Genomic DNA, 18,164 nt, shown 5'->3' with positions numbered 1-18,164 from the left:
CGAGGAGCAGTGGTCGTCACTTGTGGAAACGGCTTGAGAATATTTATACAGATTCATTAAAAACTCACGAGCTGCGCTTAAGTTCCATTATCCTCTGGTCGGTTATTTTTCTTTCCTTACTGCACCGTTCGAAACCAAGAGTTCCCTGTCTCGTGAAAAAGAAAAAAAAAAAAAAAAAGAAAGGAAACTGGAGGAAGAAAGTTCACTGACTCTCGAATCAGCAGTGAGACAGACGTAGCACTATGAAAATAATATGGTTATGGAGTAATTGGATTTTCTTGGTAAACATAGGTAGATGTGAATTTTGTTGCCTTGTAAATTATATTTGGGAAGGGATTTTTATTTTCAATTTGCATTTGGATATTAATCTGTATTTTGTATTTGATTAATTTTGGTTACGTATTTGATTAACTTGTTTGTATTATAAAACCAGATTAAGAAGAGCTTTTCATATTATTGATGATAATTGGCATTGAAATAATTTGTTGAATAAAGTGATTTACATACATAGAACATGAATAGCAACAGATGAGAAACTATACATGTAAAAATAAGAAAAAACATTTGGATATTAATCTGTATTTTGTATTATAAAACCAGATTAAGAAGAGCTTTTCATATTATTGATGATAATTGGCATTGAAATAATTTGTTGAATAAAGTGATTAACATACATAGAACATGAATAGCAACAGATGAGAAACTATACATGCAAAAAAAAGAAAAAACATTTGGATATTAATCTGTATTTTGTATTATAAAATCAGATTAAGAAGAGCTTTTCATATTATTGATGATAATTGGCATTGAAATAATTTGTTGAATAAAGTGATTTACATACATAGAACATGAATAGCAACAGATGAGAAACTATACATGTAAAAACAAGAAAAAGCTCTTGGATATTAATCTGTACTTTGTATTTGATTAATTTGTTTGTATTATAAAAGCAGATTAAGAAGAGCTTTTCATATTATTGATGATAATTGGCATTGAAATAATTTGTTGAATAAAGTGATTTACATACATAGAACATGAATAGCAACAGATGAGAAATTATACATGTAAAAACAAGAAAAAGCACTTGGATATTAATCTGTATTTTGTATTATAAAAGCAGATTAAGAAGAGCTTTTCATATTATTGATGATAATTGGCATTGAAATAATTTGTTGAATAAAGTGATTTACATACATAGAACATGAATAGCAACAGATGAGAAACAATACATATAAAAACAGGAAAAAGATTTCCTTATTCATGGGATACGTTCAATTTTACAACTAATTGATATTGTGTTTTAAAATATTGGAGTTCTTGAAATTACTGTCAATTTTCAATTATTTTCTTCATTTTACAAGAGTTTCGTATTTAGATCTGCCCACAAAGTATGCTCGATTATTGTTTTTCTGTAGCGATACGTAGATACATTTTGGAATTAATTTAGGTCTCAAGTATGAACATTTTTAGTGGCTGTATCGTAGAATATATCGCAGAGAACCTGCTTTAAAATTTTTATTATTTCGTACATGTTCATAAACTTTGCTGAATTGAGGCGGTGCTACAGGAAAATATCGTTGAAATTAACATTTATACGAGTTAAGCCCCCTTCAAGGTAATAATTAGAACATTAAAAAGCTGCTTGAGGAACGCTTTAATTATTGTACTTTTGATTCATGAATACCTCAAAAATATTTCATTACAACTTTGCTTTCATAATAACAGTAATTATACATTTGCATATTAAACATGCAAACGCTTCTATCTTTGGCCTTGAATTTTTATATCTGCAAAATAAATTCCTTTACGTCCTAAGTCTAAATTTCTTGCCAACATTTTATGTCTTCGCAATCTATGATCAACGCCAGTTTACTAGTCGCGTAATTTAACTTTATGCAAATTACCTTCATCGCGTTACATGTGCATACGACTAAATTTAGTAATTTTTTAATAAAATAATATTAAACACTCTATTGCTCCACGTAACTTGACGCGAGAAACATCGTTGTAAAAACAAACTTGAAGAAACAATGCTTTTTATCAACGTTTCGTCCGTCGCTTCTGCTCGTCTTAAAACCAAAACCTTCGTGTTACGTCGCCTTTCTTTCGGACGAAATTCCAATGTTCCTTAAATTTACAAGAACCTTCGATATCTTTGCCTGGGTTAATCGAGTCCGATAAACGTGGCATCTGCAACAACTCGTGCGCTTAAACTCTGTACAAAAGGACGATCGAAGTAGTACACGTTACACGACATGGAATTCGGAAGAAAAATGTGGAGAGAAGGTTACACGGACGAATCTTATTTTCTTGGGCAGACGATAAGATGGAGAGAAAAATGAATATGAGAGGAGAGAAATACCGAAAGACGCGGAAGCACGGAAGAGAGGAAATTGCAGTCGACCAAGGAGGATGAGTGCTCCTCCCTCCTTGAAAATTGTTACCGCCGACAAGCGTGTAAGAGCTCGGCGATGAATCGAGCTGACTGAAGCGAAGAATTTCGGCCGGTGATCATAATTTGCCAGATCAAATTTATACCGTGCTACTTTATTCTACACGGTAGATCACCGGTGGCCGATTGCTGAATTACGTCAATCGCGTGTCTGCTGCGGATATGTACAGTGCGGCGAATGACTATACACTCGGCAATATTTTCACATTATCGATCGTCCACATGAATTTCCTCGAAAACAAAAGGCGGTTTAAAAAGGTCCATGGCCAACGACCCACTTTAGATTATTTTATGGAGAATTTTACGAGGCTGCCTGATGAAGATGCGATTACAAATATTACGCAAACGCTGGTCCGCCGTCTCCGTACGAGATGAAAATTAGAAAAACAAAAGATAGATATAACAGCGTGATACTTGTTGAATAGGGAAACTCACCGACTTACTCGCACGTTCAATTATTGCAACCTGGCCACGCATTATAATATTGAAAATCTATGTAAATAAGCTCTACGTCACGTAGAGGGAGGTGGTGCACATCCGAGTTTCGTCGGAAATGCTTCTCACTTGATCAGCAAATTTCCAATCCAATGTTCCTTTTCTACCTCTTGCGTTAATATCTACCAAGTATGTAAATATGAAACCGAAATTTTTGTATAGAAAATACACGTTTATTGTATGAAAATGATTAAAAATATTATATTCGAAGTATTGCCGATCGCTAGCTATACATTTTTCCCACCTGTCTGGCAATTGGTGGATGCTACGCCAAAAAAACTGTCGCTCTTTCGAGGCAAACCAGTCATCGAGCCATTTTCGTACATTTTCGTAAGAAGTGAAGTGCTGGTCAGAAAGAGCGTGTCCCATCGATGCAAATAAATAGTAATCGGACGGAGCCAAGTCTGGTGAGTAAGCCGCGTGCGAAAGTATTTCCCAACTGAACGCTTCGATCGTTTCCTTGACCGGTTTTGCTTGTGATGGTGCATTATCATGAAGCAAAATTACTTTGTGTTGCCTTTTTTGATATTCTGATCGTTTTTCACGCAAAGATTGATTCAAATCGATCATTTGTCGTCGGTAGCGCTCAGTATTAACGGTTTCGCCAGGTTTTAACAGCTCATAATAGATCACACCCTTCTGATCCCACCAAACACAGAGCATTGTCTTCCGTCCATAGCGATTTGGTCTTGTAGTCGATGTCGCTGGTTCGCCTGGAGCTACCCATGATCTTTCACGCTTAGGATTCTCAAAATATATCCACTTTTCTTCGCCAGTCACAATTCGGTGGAGAAATGACTTTCTTTTGTATCTGGCGAGCAGCATTTCGCAAGTGGTTTTTCGGTTTTCCTGCTGTCTTTCATTCAGTTCATGTGGAACCCATTTTCCCACCTTCTGGATCTTTCCCATGGCTTTCAAACGTATGGAGACGGCTTCTCGTGTCACGTTTAATTGATCAGCGAATTGTTGTTGCGTTTGAGCGTCATCCTCATCCAACAATGCTTGCAATTCGCTGTCTTGAAACTTTTTCGGTGGTCTTCCACGTTCTTCGTTCCTCGCGTCAAAATTGCCACTTTTGAATTTTTTAAACCATTCAAAGCACTGTGATTTACCAAGAGCATGCTCACCGTAAGCTTCGACAAGCATTCGATGCGATTCTGCAGCAGTTTTCTTCAAATGGTAACAGAAAATCAATGCTGTCTGCAAATCGTAGTTTCCAGGCACAAAATTGGACATGTTCAACGCTATTACAAACTATGCTGTTGTATGAAACTTGTATTGTTCTGAGTGGAAAATGTTTGTGAGATGTCAACAAAGACTTTTGGCATCAATGACGCAGTTTAGTGATAACTACATTATCAGCTAGGGCCATCTATAGGCAAATTCCGGTTTCATACTTACAGACCTGATACGGACACCGGGTGCAACCACGTTCGACGCGACGATCGTGTAAAAATAAAAGTAACAGATACAAAGACAAGCGAAAATTACAGTGCGAACTAAAAACGAAAATCGCGCCAACGAAGCGAGACGAACGTGGATGCGCAGAGTGAACGACGTTCGGGACACGCGTGAACTTCTGAACGTGTCTGAGCGCTCGCTTATCGTCTCCAAACTGGTTTCCGCGATTCTCCGGATACGTATAGGATTTTTTTATTTTTGAGAAGATTCTTCTATTCTATTGGCTTAACCGTAATCGCGCTTTAAATCCTGGTGATTCATGTTTTACAGATTACGCTGCTTTCAACGCGAATAACGCCGCCGACCATTTAATTCAGTTGCGCCTTTGAGGTTTTAGCATCAGAACGAGATAAAGGATTTCCGAGTGTTTCTTTCGTTCCAAGTAAATCGCTTCGTGCTTAAATGCTTTCCATCTCTTTGTACGCTTAAAGAGATTTTGATTTATCGGGATTGAAATCGCGCAGTCGTGTCGCGCTGGTTGAAGCGCTTCTTCTTTGCGATTTGCAATTTTTTTCTTTGCCAATGTATTATATTCTGTGTTAACCAGTTAGCTATTTTTCACGAGAATAGTCGTCATGAGGAAATACCAATATTTTGTGTTACGACTGGCCCTCTCAGTAATAAAATTAGAAAACGAGACAGTCGTTTCGTTAATTCTGTATTAACTTAATTCTATGTTATAATACACACTTAAGTACACACTTTTCAAGGTTTTCAAAGATGTAAGAACCAACTGGTTAAGTGTTTGAGATGTTTCTACTTCAATTTCTGGTTGCTGCTTATAGTTGCATTCATTTTACACTTCCTAGAAAGATTCTTTGTCTTAAAAATCTTGGTACGCGTAATTATAACATAAATTCCAGTTATTTGAAATTTGTAAAGCTGTCCAGCAGCAGACACCGTTTCATTCTTTGATGATCTATCTCTCCAAATCATTCAACGCTGCTGTTAAGCACTCGCATGTCAGAAGCTAGCGGTTCGTTTTCATTTTCAATCGTATTATATTCAAATTCTCTCGCTTGATCATAGAACGATATTAAAATGAGGAATTCAACACGATGACGCGTCTATTGCGTTCTTCTCCCGTCATGTGCATCCGCGATGATTGAAACGCCGCAACAGACGAGGTATAATCGGTTCTTGATAAGATGTTTGCGGGGAAGGGAAATTGTCAGAGTGGACAGCAATTGGAATCGTAGGCTAAGCTTAATTGCAAAGGCTTAAGCCGGTTGCATGAGGGTTTTTCGCGTGTTACGAGCGCAGTTGGCCCGCAGCAAGCGTTCACACTCGAAGAATTCGCGCAAACTCGTCCCAGGCGAGGCGACGAAGCACAGTTTTGAGGCTGAAATTGCTAAAGGGTCGGTTCTCAAAGGGGAATTTCACGGACAAATTAACTGGCCGTGTAATTCCAGCGACCACCAACAGCTTCGTGAAACTTGCGCTACCGTTGATTCTCGATAAATACACAATTCGACCCAAGTTGTGAATTTCTTTCGGTTAACGCTAACACCATGAACACGCTCCAATACTCAGCTGTATTCGAGATTAGCGAGCGACAGTTCGCCAAACTTTTGATACTCCAGATAGCAGCGCGTTTGCTGTTCGCTGTACAATTTCTCTTCCTCCTTTTGCATTATTTTAATCAGTTAGCTGTTTTCGACGAGTATACTCGTCATGCGTACGAAGCAGCTACAATTTGCTGTTTGAATTTCAATTTAGTAATCGCAGTAAACTGCGAGTGAAAGAGTCGTGTCGTTGCAAGTCAGTTCCTTAATTCGTTGCAATTTAATTAATAATAAAATAACAGAATAAAAGACGCCACTGGGGATCGTTCGTGGTTGGAATTTTACGACACTCCGCCATCGCGTACACGTACGTGAAAAATCGGCGGGAAATTCGGCAAGACGACGGTGTGAGAATCAGGCCAAGACGGAAGTGGCCGGAGAGAGGCCAGGAAGAACGTGATTCCAGCGGTGAGTGCCGGCTTCTATTATTCTGAGATATACAGGGTGTTTCCTACTTTTCCGGCAACACCGTAGGCGCATAATCTACAAATAAAACAAAGAAGAAAAGAAATGGTGCGGAACAGCAGATTTAAAGCTGGACAATGCGGAAAGTCGATCGTCTTTACTGTGCCTGTACCTGCGCCACATTTCTTGTTCTCTGACTATTTACTGCAGTAGTTTGTTATCGTGTGATGTATCGTGTGAGACAGCGTCGTGTAGAAATTCCAAGATTATTTTCAAACGAAGAACACGCCGAATTATGTTTGTGCGTGGTATCTGCTGTACGAGAACACCAGCGTGTGTTTCCTGCAAGAAAAGTACCACATGGTTCGGTATTTGTTAACATCTATTCAGGCTAACACCTATTTACCTACAATTTTGTAACAAAACTATTACAAATTTTTCCTTATTTTCACTTGTAGATCATATGCTTGTACGATCTTGCAGGACGAGTAGAGAACACCCTGTATATTGAGCTGGGCGACAAAGAAGTCGACGAAGAATCCACCACTGCGGCAACTCTCTCTTCCTTTTTGTTTATTTATCGGTTTAATAAAGCTCCGCCCGAAGCTATATCACAAACTTCCCTATACTTCTTCGTTTGTTTGACTTTTTATCCTTTCCCCTATCCTGGCACCGGAGTTTTCAGACTTATGAATAAATTCGCGATTAAATCTACCAGGAGTTTCTGATTGTCTTCTGTGCGGCTCAAGGAGATCCTCTATAATTCTCTCTTTGCATTTGGCGACGAGAAGTTAGATTAAATGAGAATTTGTCTATTGAAATTGCTATTGTTATTTCTTAGTTACTTGTTCGATTATATTCCACAACGTTGTATTGTATTTAGCGATATCAGATTTGATCTGAGTTGTCTTTGGAATTGCTCGAGCAGATTATTTACAATTTTCATTTTGCATTTGAGGGTAGAATGTCAGATGAAATGGGAAATTGTCATAAGTAAGATTATTGTCTTTTGAACGACTCAAGAAGATCCTTTAGAATCTTCTCTTTGGCCTTGGCGATGAGGAGCTACACAGGTTCGATCTGGATTGTCTTTGGAATTGCTCGAGCAGATTATTCATAATTTTCATTTTGCATTTGAGGGTAGAATGCCAGATGAAATGGGAAATTGTCATAAGTAAGATTATTGTCTTTTGAACGACTCAAGAAGATCCTTTAGAATCTTCTCTTTGGCCTTGGCGATGAGGAGCTACACAGGTTCGATCTGGATTGTCTTTGGAATTGCTCGAGCAGATTATTTAGAATTTTCATTTTGCATTTGAGGGTAGAATGCCAGATGAAATGGGAATTTGTCATAAGTAAAATTATTGTCTTTTGAACGACTCAAGAAAAGATCCTTTAGAATCTTCTCTTTGGCCTTGGCGATGAGGAGCTACATTAGACGCGAATTTTTCATATTAACATAATTTATAATAATCCGAATTGATTCATTCCAACAGAAGATCGTTCAAAGTAACGCGTTATGAGAAGTGTTGGATTAAATGTGAAATTGAAATGTGACGATACTTGTCGATTATCATTTAACATGTTTCTAATTTACCATGGAATTCCCTCGGACAATTAAACTTCCTAAAATTTATTCTCCTACAAACGACATGTACCGCTTCTTCGCCGAGCTCCATAGAAAATATAAATCGAAGAGGCAAAGTGAAATCGGCATGTTCTATTTTATAACGAACCAGTGCAAGAACCTCTGTCGCCAGTTTTAACACCAAGTTACACCTGAATTAAAATGAAAGCTTATTAAATTTCAATCAAACCGAAATTAAACTATACCTTTATCAAGTTATTTAAAATGTTTAAAGCCGGTCCAGCAGCAGTCACCGTTTCATTCTTTGATGATCTATCTCTCCAAATCGTCGAACGCTGCTGTTAAATACTCGCATCTCACAAGCTAGCGGTTCGTTTTCATTTTCAATCACGTTATATTCAAATTCTCTCGCCTAATCATAGAACCATATTAAAAACTATACACCAAGAAAAAAAAAAAAGATTTTCCAAGAACAATAACCATTACGAATTACCATAAATGTCCAGCCATCGTAGTTTAAACGACCAGATCTAAACGACTAGAGTCCGAGCTCTAAATTTCGCTCGATTAATCGTGATCGTCAGGAGCGTAGTACCGAGGTAGCGAATAAAAGCGAGCGACTTTCTAAAAAGACAGATCTAACGAAGGGTAACTACTAAGCGGTAATAAAACCAGAGGATCGTAGAAAAAGGCAAGAGCGCAAGATTTATTACGTTCCACGCATGGAACGGTTAGCTGCACCTGCAGATAAGTGTCCTCGAGCGTGTAACTCTGAATTATGAGTGGCTTGCTTCTCGATCCCGCGCATTTTTACCCTCCTTCGTCGTTTATTTCGTCGACCGACCGGATTTACAGTTCCGCCTGTAGTCCGTAGATTAGACGATAAACGCCATACATCCTGACGAACGAGTGGGAAAATTTATAACGAAAGAAAGAAAAGAGAAGAAAAAAAGAAGAGTCAAGAAAGAGAAGACAAAGGTTGCGTCTGCTTACCTGGTGTACGGAATTCGACGATGGAACCGTCGACGGTGACGCGTCCGTCTCTTTCGACTCGACGAAGTGCCACATCGTGCCACGTGCCGTCGTCGATTCGTTGTTTCGACGATTTCACCTTCACCGGTCCGCTTCCGAGGTCAGCGTGCAGGTACAGATGGCCATTGAAGATCTCGAAGGCGAAGAGATCTTGCTGCAAAAAGGAAACGACGTTTTACTTTTACCTTCGGATGGTAAAATCGCGACTTTACAACTTTCACCAAGCTTCCAACGTTTCTAAATATATGTTGAGATATGTGTAATTGTCTGTTAAATTGCACTGGGTTAAATGCGTAGTAGAGATACTTGTATGTGGGCATCAGTGTGTGGAGGTATGTGTGTGCGCGGCGTCTGGAACACAGATAAATGTAAACTAGTGAAGAAAGTGGTGAGACGCGTGCAAGTGTGTATCGATGAATATCTTTGCAATCGCTTATCAAATAAATATATAATTGCTCTAATATAAATTCTAAGTGTAAATTTAGTGTTCCTATACCATTATTTCGGCTTCAAAGATCCACAATTCTCAACAAGATAATTAAACTACCCGCGAATCAGTGAACGTACAAAGTGCACGTGTTACTGTCTCTTCGTTTTTTCTGAATGATTCCCATCTCTTCCCAAAGTTTTTATATTTTCTACTAAATAGCAGCACTAACTGTTAGCCGCAACAACCGTGGCAATCGAGCACGTGGACGTTCTTTGACGTTGAAAAAATATCCCCAAGATACGCGTAGCTCTGTAGTCGCTGAAACCCGAGCAGAGGACGAACGATAAATTAAAGAAAAGAAGAATACGATCGAGCACAAGCTCTTTCGTAGCGACCAGCCGCGTTTATTTCGCGACTAATAGCCATGTGTTAACGTGTGTATTTCCAAACAGAGAGTTAGTAGTGTGCGTGACAGACACGAACGCGAACCCGCCAAGCATTTGTTCGCGGGATCCGGTGATTCCGCTAATGAGCAACTGGCGCCCTTAACGAGAACCCGGTTTTCGTAACTTTCCGATTTATTTCACGCCGTTGCGCGCTACGCAACCGCGATTATTCGCGACGACGCTGACGCCAGCCCCGCGCTGCTCCTGTTTCGACGTTGAAATATAATTGTGGGAATTACGAGGCGGTACTGTTAAACCGAGGGAAACTCGACTGCAGCGACGAAAATGCATTTCCTCTCGATCGTCGTTTGGCCGACTCGTGGCCCATATCTGCCTCGTCTGTCTGTTCGTCGAACGTGCAGATTCTGCGATATACAGAGGATGTGCGACAAGCTGATTCCTCGCGAACGAATAAGTGAAAAGCGTGGAACGAAGGTTTTTCATATGGTGGGGCTTCGTTTATTGGAGCAACAATTTGTACAGATTTTCAGCTATTAGGTTGTCCGAAAAGTTTCTTTCTTTTACAGACACGTCTTTTCCAACGCTGCATCTTTAACAAACGTGAACCTTAATCCGTCCAACTTTGTGATTTTTATCTTGACAGAAGAAAATGGACCATACGTAATTCGATGAAATAATATAAAATGTCGTGCATCCAACGTTATTTTCTCACAGAACGAAAGAAACTTTTCGGACGACGTAATAGAAACGCGAAGACAAGAGAGCAATTTGCCTCGTCGCTTGAATCTTATTGGACTAGTGGCGCGACACGTCTGACAGTAATTTTCAGAAGACTGTTGCATCGTTTCTGGTATCTCTCGGATTTATCGTAACGTAAGATGCAATTCTGAATGGAATTACACGCGTCATTTTGAAAATTAGCAGACATTCGTTGATACCTGGTTCTTCAAACTTCAACGTACCATAGTGTGTATCTACTATGATATTAAGGAGCTGTGCAGGGTGTGAAACGCAGATGGTAGTCCATGAGATAGTTTCCAGGAACAAAGGTGCTTCGGAGCAAATTTTTTTCTTTTTTTTTTATTTAGTTGTTTACATTCACAATTTGTCCGATTTGGACATTTGGTAGAATTTTTTGGCTCTTTGATTATCATGTGGGTGACTGCCCCCAGCGGGGTACCATCTTCGTGTTTGTTAGGCTCGGAGCAAATGGAAGACAATTTTAGAATGAAAACGAGACAGGTGAGCAGATCGCTGAGGAAATAATTACGTAAGAGAGTTTGAACGACTTGTGCAGAAAAGACAATGTACAGATCGTAATCTGTGCAAGCAGGACCAGCATCTGCGCTAGTAATCTCAAAGGCATAAGTAGCTCAAACTGCCATAATAAACCACTATTATTTATTATTAAATTATTACGTTTGTCGCTGAAGAGAAGATAGAAGAACCGAAATTAGATTCTTGCGAACGTCGTCGAAGTAGACGTTGAAGTGTTTGGAGGAGAAGTTGGATATTTCAATTTTCCAATTAGTTTATTTATAATTACGACGAGAACGAGCAAGCACAAGTTTAGCCTTTTTTCGATTTTTCACTTTGTCAGATAAAAGGACAATCTTCGATTTTGTCAAATAAAAGAACAATACACCGAATCTTAAAACTGTTCCACGAAAAATCGGCACACTCGGCATTAAATTATCGCCTCCTTCCTCCGCAGTTTTCGCATATGCATCTTACAAAATTCATTTCCTGATTGTTCGACGATTTTATCGAGATTAATTAAGGATCCGATAATTTCACGTGAAATCGGTCGGACGTGGTTCGTTCTGTTAACGAGGTGCTATCAGTGATTTTAATTACATTCTCCCCGAATGATTCGTTTTAGGCTTTCGTTAATTAAATGTATTAGTAATTGAACGAATAATATCTGACGAAGAGTTTCGGTGATTCTATTCGGATATTTCACGAGACGTTTTGCATGTAGAACGTTCATCTTCGGATTAGGAAATACAAGCTCAGTCGGTTGTCTATTTATTTTTCCATCGCAAGCTGATACTGTCGTTTATGCTATACATAGCCCAACGGAACTTTTATTCTACACAACAATGGAACATTTGTTTTTACAACGATTGATTTAATGGTAGCACGCGCCAGTTTTTTAATTAAAATATAATTCCTGAATATTTTGTGCATATAAACAACAAAGGCGTGTTTATTATATCTTCGTTTATATGGCGCATAATTCGATGAAATTCGATGTACAATATTTTAACTAACAATTACCAAAGGCTCAAGTTTTCAAACGAAATGTTGCTTTCGTTTCATGTATATTTTATATATAACAAAGCATTTTAAATCACGTGAACCAAATTGAACGAACGATACATTCGAAATTCGCACCATTTCTGTAAATTACGATTTATCAACGTAGAAATTCGTCTCTTACTTCGACGAACGATCGCAGGTTTTTCAACAGCGACGATGTAATTTGATTACGATTCCGTATCGGTTCAGTCTTCCAGCGACAATTTTCCAAACAGTATTCTCCATTTGATCAGATAAAAAATGCATTTTCATCGTGGCTGGTAATTCAATCGCCTGTCCTCTGCCATTTCATACAATTCCATTTCGTTATCACTTGCTTTCTCGCTCGAACAAACATCGACTTTCAACCGATCGTCGTTTCCAACTTTCATTTACATTATCGTTCTTCCACCTTCGTTTCTTTATTCTTCTCCCGCCGATCTTTCCCACTGCTATTTAACTCTTCCATCTCTTTTCGTTTCTTCGTCTTCGTTCCGCTTCTTCTCAACTTGCAGCAGCTCGTATACATTTTCAGATTCGCTTTGAGCTTCAACAATTTACACTCAGATAATCCAATCTCAACGCATTGCTAACAGTAAACTTCAAAGTGTTTGGAATAACGCGGACGATTAATAAATAAAATTCACGAGGAAGATTTTTCTTCCTCTGAAGCAGATTATTTTCCCAAGGACACTTTATTCTATCAAGCCGACTCTGCCTCGTCATGTGATCGAACCCACATTGCGCCAATATTTTCGCATATGTTTTCCACATATTTCTACGATATTTTCACAAAGCATATCTTTTTCACGAAAATTATTCTGCAAACTCGTAAAATCGTACGTATTTCTCGTTCAGCCGGCTGCTGAAGCGAGCGAAACTCTGATTAGAAGAAGACTAAAGAGATATTTCTCTTCGTGTTCTCTATAGTAATTTTCCTGCCATTGATTACTCTGTGAAACTACGATTTTCTTCCGCGGAAACCTGTACAAGTCGAAATAAAACTTACTTTAACTCCAATTATTTGCCACATTGTAACTGGAATTTCTAATAGCCAGCCCTCTACGAGACCAACTTTCATCAATCGCTCGATATTGTCTTCTTTCTTCCAATTGTTACTGTAGGATCTTTACTACAATTTACGTTTCCAATAAATGGATTAAACAGATGTTGGTTAAACAGGTAACGATGGTTATTTAACGCGAACTAATCACAATAACGTATTATAATTAAGACAACTAGCGTTTCGACCACTCGCGAGGAAGCACGTCAACGGGAGTCGCAAATTCCCCTTACGATTAGATAATCGACGCCGCGAAATGATGGATCCCCTATTTCGATTAGGATAATAGAGGTAGTTAAATTAAATATGATGCTGATATAACGAGTTCTAAATCACAGTTTATTGCAACAACTTTGCAAAGAAGATAGTTACGCTGGTGCGCGTGTGTAAGTTAAGTAAGCGACTGATCTTAGGGTGGAAACCCGGTCGAAAGATGTCGACTGTTTGAAAGATGGAAAATCAGCCAAGTTCGGTGACGATGCTGTGGCGGAGGAAAGCCGAGGATGGGAGTGTCCAGCGCACGGGACCATCGGATTTGTCGATGACAATTTTGGCTAGGAGAGTGAGGGAAATAGGCTTCGTTGTTAATTGCTTATTTGCTATGGTGGTGGGTGAGGAAGGATGCCAACCGCCCTTGAGATAAAGTTGCTAGTGGGAGGCCCCGTACGTGAGAAAAGGCAACTTCCCGTGTCAACCAGCGGTGGACGATAAACTTTAGAAAACAATTCAGCGAAAGGATATTTGTTCGGTCTGAAGGACCTTGACTAGAAAGTTCCTGAGATTTATAGAGAGTACTTGAGACTATTGAGGGTACGCAGTAAGAATCTTAAGACACCAGACTACCATCTTGCGTAATTGCGTTACCATCTGACGTAACAATTAAAAATACTTTTGAATGCTTTTACGAATACCTTGTCCGCCGACTAAAAGAAGAAAAGAAAGGAAGAAACAATATATCAAACGAAATTTACATACCCTTGTGTGAGCTCCGCTACGGCTGTACATGATCAAGCCGTTAGGTTCGTTGGTCCGGATTTTGAAGGATATACTGCCGGACTTGGCCGCCTTCCAAGGTGGCAGGACCTGAAACACAGGAGACATACGTCTCTTAATACCTTCCACTCTTGGCTACCACTTCTGAAAGACGTAAAACAGAAAGAAAAGGAAGACAAAGAGAGGTAGATAGATAGATAGATAGATAGAGAAAAAGAAAGAGAAAGAGAGACGGAAGGAAGAGCGAAATCCCTCGACGTCCTGAAGAAGAATGGAGAACATGGACAGCGTCGGTGGTCCAGCGTGTTCGGAATCCAAAATTTCCTGCTCTTCGTCGTGCACGAGTCCATTCATCATGCATGACAGCTTAAATAATCACGTTTCTCGTGCTCGTGGAATTTTTACTTCAATTTCGCTGCGGTACCGAGTCTCCTGCGGCTGACTGATTTACGTTTCGCCATCGAGAAATTCACCGCAGTTCCGTCTCGGCCGCGTGTCCCATCGCCGCAAAATTCTCGTGCGACCCATTTGTTGCTTGTTTCTCGGATTTACAGAAACAAAAAACAAAAAAAAAAAAAAACGGGAGAGAGAGAAAAAGGACTAACAACGTCAGATCCGTGACGAGACGGGAGAAACAATTAGCCGCGAGTCGCGCGATTTTGCCTCGTCCTTCGGTTGCTATCGTTGGATCGTACGGTGACATCGCACGAGAGTTTCCATTTTTGTCCAGATTTTTCAATCAGTTTGTTTAATTTCAAGACACCTGAATTTCATTCTCATTCTGCGTCTATGCAATCAGCGAAGAGTCTGTAGCTCGACGCGTCGACGACAACAGACGCTAATCAGCGTCCTACGTATTCTACTTGATGCGCTATCTTAGAATAAATGTTAACTGTTAAACAAAACAGTAAAAGAATCAATGGATGCTACAAACAAAACGTCGCGAACATTGTTCTTACGTTACGTGTTTGAACAGTAAGAAACCGATGTTTAAACAATGTTTTGAAGACCTTTTACTCAGCAACGAGGAGGCGGTCGAAAATGGAATTTCAGTCTGTTGAATATAGCAATTAAAATAATATTGGAAATTGAAAATAATATTGGAAATAGTAGCAATTAAGTTGATTTCACTCGTCGATGATGATGACCTTTCATACAATTTACAATATACATTTATATTATTATTAAATATCACACTTGTTAAATGCTATACTCTTCTGAATCTCCCAATTGTTTATTAAATAATCCAACAAATACGTGGGAATTCAGGCTATACGCTTTTCAGAGCGTATCAGTGTGTTAAGTTTGGTTGAGCAAAATTGAGCGAATGGACGAGCTACTATACTTTTCTCGATGATTATCAGTTGCATAGCTTCGATGACAGCGTTAGACGATCGATGCTGTTATATTTAACTCGTAATTATCAATTTATCAATCTGTATCTGCAAGAATCTTCGTCTTCATCTTCCTTTTCCAACGCGTTAGTTGTACGATACAATGAAAATGCAGCGGCTTGAGATTAACCGAAGATCGATCGAGCTCACAACTGTTACGTGTCACCGACGATCTAACGATACGATTTCTTGACGAGTTTTTCTATCGAAATAGAGTTCTCGTGTGATGAGAGCAACGTGGAGTGTCGGTGTTGGATTTAGGATACTTGAGTTAAGTTGAATTGGAAAATGTTTAGCTGTAGCTGCTATCATGATCTAGGGTTTTCAACGTTTTGTTCGAGTCTGGCAGGTTCGTACGAGACGGAAGGTGTCTGGGTAAGGTACACGAAGATTCGGAAGAAACGCGGTCGAGAAGCCCGCGTTTTACAAGTTGGAAAGGAGATCGAAAGTGGTTCTGGGAAACAGATAGCGAGAAAAGTTTTCTTCTTCTCTCGACGTGGATATTTAGTTTTTCAATTCTACTCTGCAAATAGAATCTTCCCTTTCTCGTAACATTAAGCGACGTATCGTTGATGGGATAGAATCGACGATCGAAATTTTCTAACGTGTTATATCGTATGGAAATTTCTTTCTGCCGTGTAGATTCTGGTACAGTAGAACCTCGGTAGCTCCAACGTCTGCAATTCCGAAAAGCTACGTGCAATGGGACTACAACTTTGTTCATTCTACTGTGCTCAGTTGTAGGAAGCTTCGTATAAATGGGAATAGAAATTTGCTGTAATTTCTTCTTTATATAGATAAATATGCAAAATGTAAATATAATCGAAGAATAAAATTTTGTAATTAAATTATGATTTCGTTCACGTTCAGACGCCTTGTTTTATCTCTGTAACTCGATTCAATTCGAAGAATCGCAGTTCATCTTTGTAGCTTACCGTGTGAATTTTCATGTAAACTGATAGTTTTTCGTCAGTCAATTGAAAAGCAAATGTTCATAATTACTATCATTAATTTGTGCCATTGCGTCGTTGAATGTCTATAAAACGACAAGCCTAACACGTGTAGAATAAAGCTGATAATAAAGCTTCGTTATAAGTTGAAAGCTTCTTTATTGCCAGAAAGCAAGTTCCGATAAGCTTTAAAATCTTCGTAACTCGACGACTTAAACTCTTCCCTTGAGATTCGAGTTACGCAGGCTCTACCGTAATACGAATTCGAACAAAGTTTCCTTGCTTTTACCTTTGCAAAAACAAAATCCTGTAGCATTGGATAGTAAGTTTAATCGTTAACTTTGCGTGGTTATGAAAATATAGAAAGTAATCGACCTAATCATCTTAACACGATGACTACTCAATTACGATTACTCAATAAAGGTTATTGAGATTAACGATCTACTGATCTACTGAAAATATAGAAAGTAATCGACCTAATCATATTAACTACTCAATTACGATTATTCAATGAATATTAATAAGCTTATTAAGATTAACAATCTTCGATCTACTGAAAATATAGAAAGTAATCGACCTAATCATCTTAACACGATAACTACTCAATTACGATTACTCAATAAAGATTATTGAGATTAACAATCTACTGATCTATTGAAAATATAGAAAGTAATCGACTCAACTATCTTAATACGATAACTACTCAATTACGATTACTCAATAAAGATTATTGAGATTAACAATCTACTGATCTACTGAAAATATAGAAAGTAATCGACCCAATCATCTTAACACGATAACTACTCAATTACGATCATTCAATGAAAATTAATAAGAGTATTAAGATTGACAATCTTCGATCTACTGAAAATATAGAAAGTAATCGACCTAATCATCTTAACTACTCAATTACGATTACTCAATGAAGATTAATAAGATTATTATGATTAACAATCTACTAATCTACTGAAAATATAGAAAGTAATCGACCTAATCATATTAACTACTCAATTACGATTATTCAATGAAGATTAATAAGATTATTAAAGAGTTGAATTAAAGAGTTTAATCGAAGAGTATGAAGTATCGTAGAAAATACTATGAGAAACAAGTTTCTCGGCAAGAAAAGAAAACTTATGCATCGAAATTCACGGAAAGTAAAATTGTACCTGCGTGTGACCGTTTCGAAGGAAACTCAATGTCCCATTCGTTTACGTAGATGGCATGGACCAAAGCCAAGAAACAATTAACCGATACTTATTGCTATTTATAGAATATTTGTCTCTGTAGAGACGAGTTTGCGACACCATCTTCTGGTATTATCGACCAAGAATTATCATTATCATCATCCTCTAACGTTATCCTTCTTAGGAAAGGAAAATTCCACTTCAATTCTACGCTACGTTGTTTCCCATTGCTGTGCTCCGAATGTGTCTTTCTTTTACAAACATGTCTTTTAAACAATGCATCTTTATGCAAACGTGAAACCTAATCAGCCAAACGTTGTGATCTTTATTTTAATGAAACAAAATGAAAAATGCGTAATTTAATGAATATAAAAGAAAGAACGTTTTCCAATGAAAAGCGAAGATCGTTCAATTTTGCCGCCTTTTTTACCAACAGTCTGC

The 18,164-nt window shown here is 38.4% G+C and overlaps 1 protein-coding gene across 11 annotated transcripts in view; it reads right to left on the bottom strand.

Annotated features, from left to right (window-relative positions):
- Nrx-1 (neurexin 1) overlaps nt 1-18,164 on the bottom strand; it is a 629,819-nt gene that overhangs the window by 150,957 nt on the left and 460,698 nt on the right. For all 11 annotated transcript variants that reach the window (XM_069131031.1, XM_069131033.1, XM_069131034.1 and 8 more), the window contains 2 exons: nt 14,175-14,282; nt 8,960-9,152 (listed from right to left, as the gene is read on the bottom strand). In XM_069131031.1, coding sequence (XP_068987132.1) covers nt 8,960-9,152; nt 14,175-14,282 — 301 coding nt within the window. The remainder of the gene's footprint in view (nt 1-8,959; nt 9,153-14,174; nt 14,283-18,164) is intronic.

The sequence above is a fragment of the Bombus flavifrons genome, chromosome 17 (genome assembly GCF_040668555.2).
Source record: "Bombus flavifrons isolate JBK064 chromosome 17, iyBomFlav1_principal, whole genome shotgun sequence".
Taxonomy (NCBI): domain Eukaryota; kingdom Metazoa; phylum Arthropoda; class Insecta; order Hymenoptera; family Apidae; genus Bombus; species Bombus flavifrons.
This window is presented reverse-complemented; position numbering and strand designations above follow the sequence as displayed.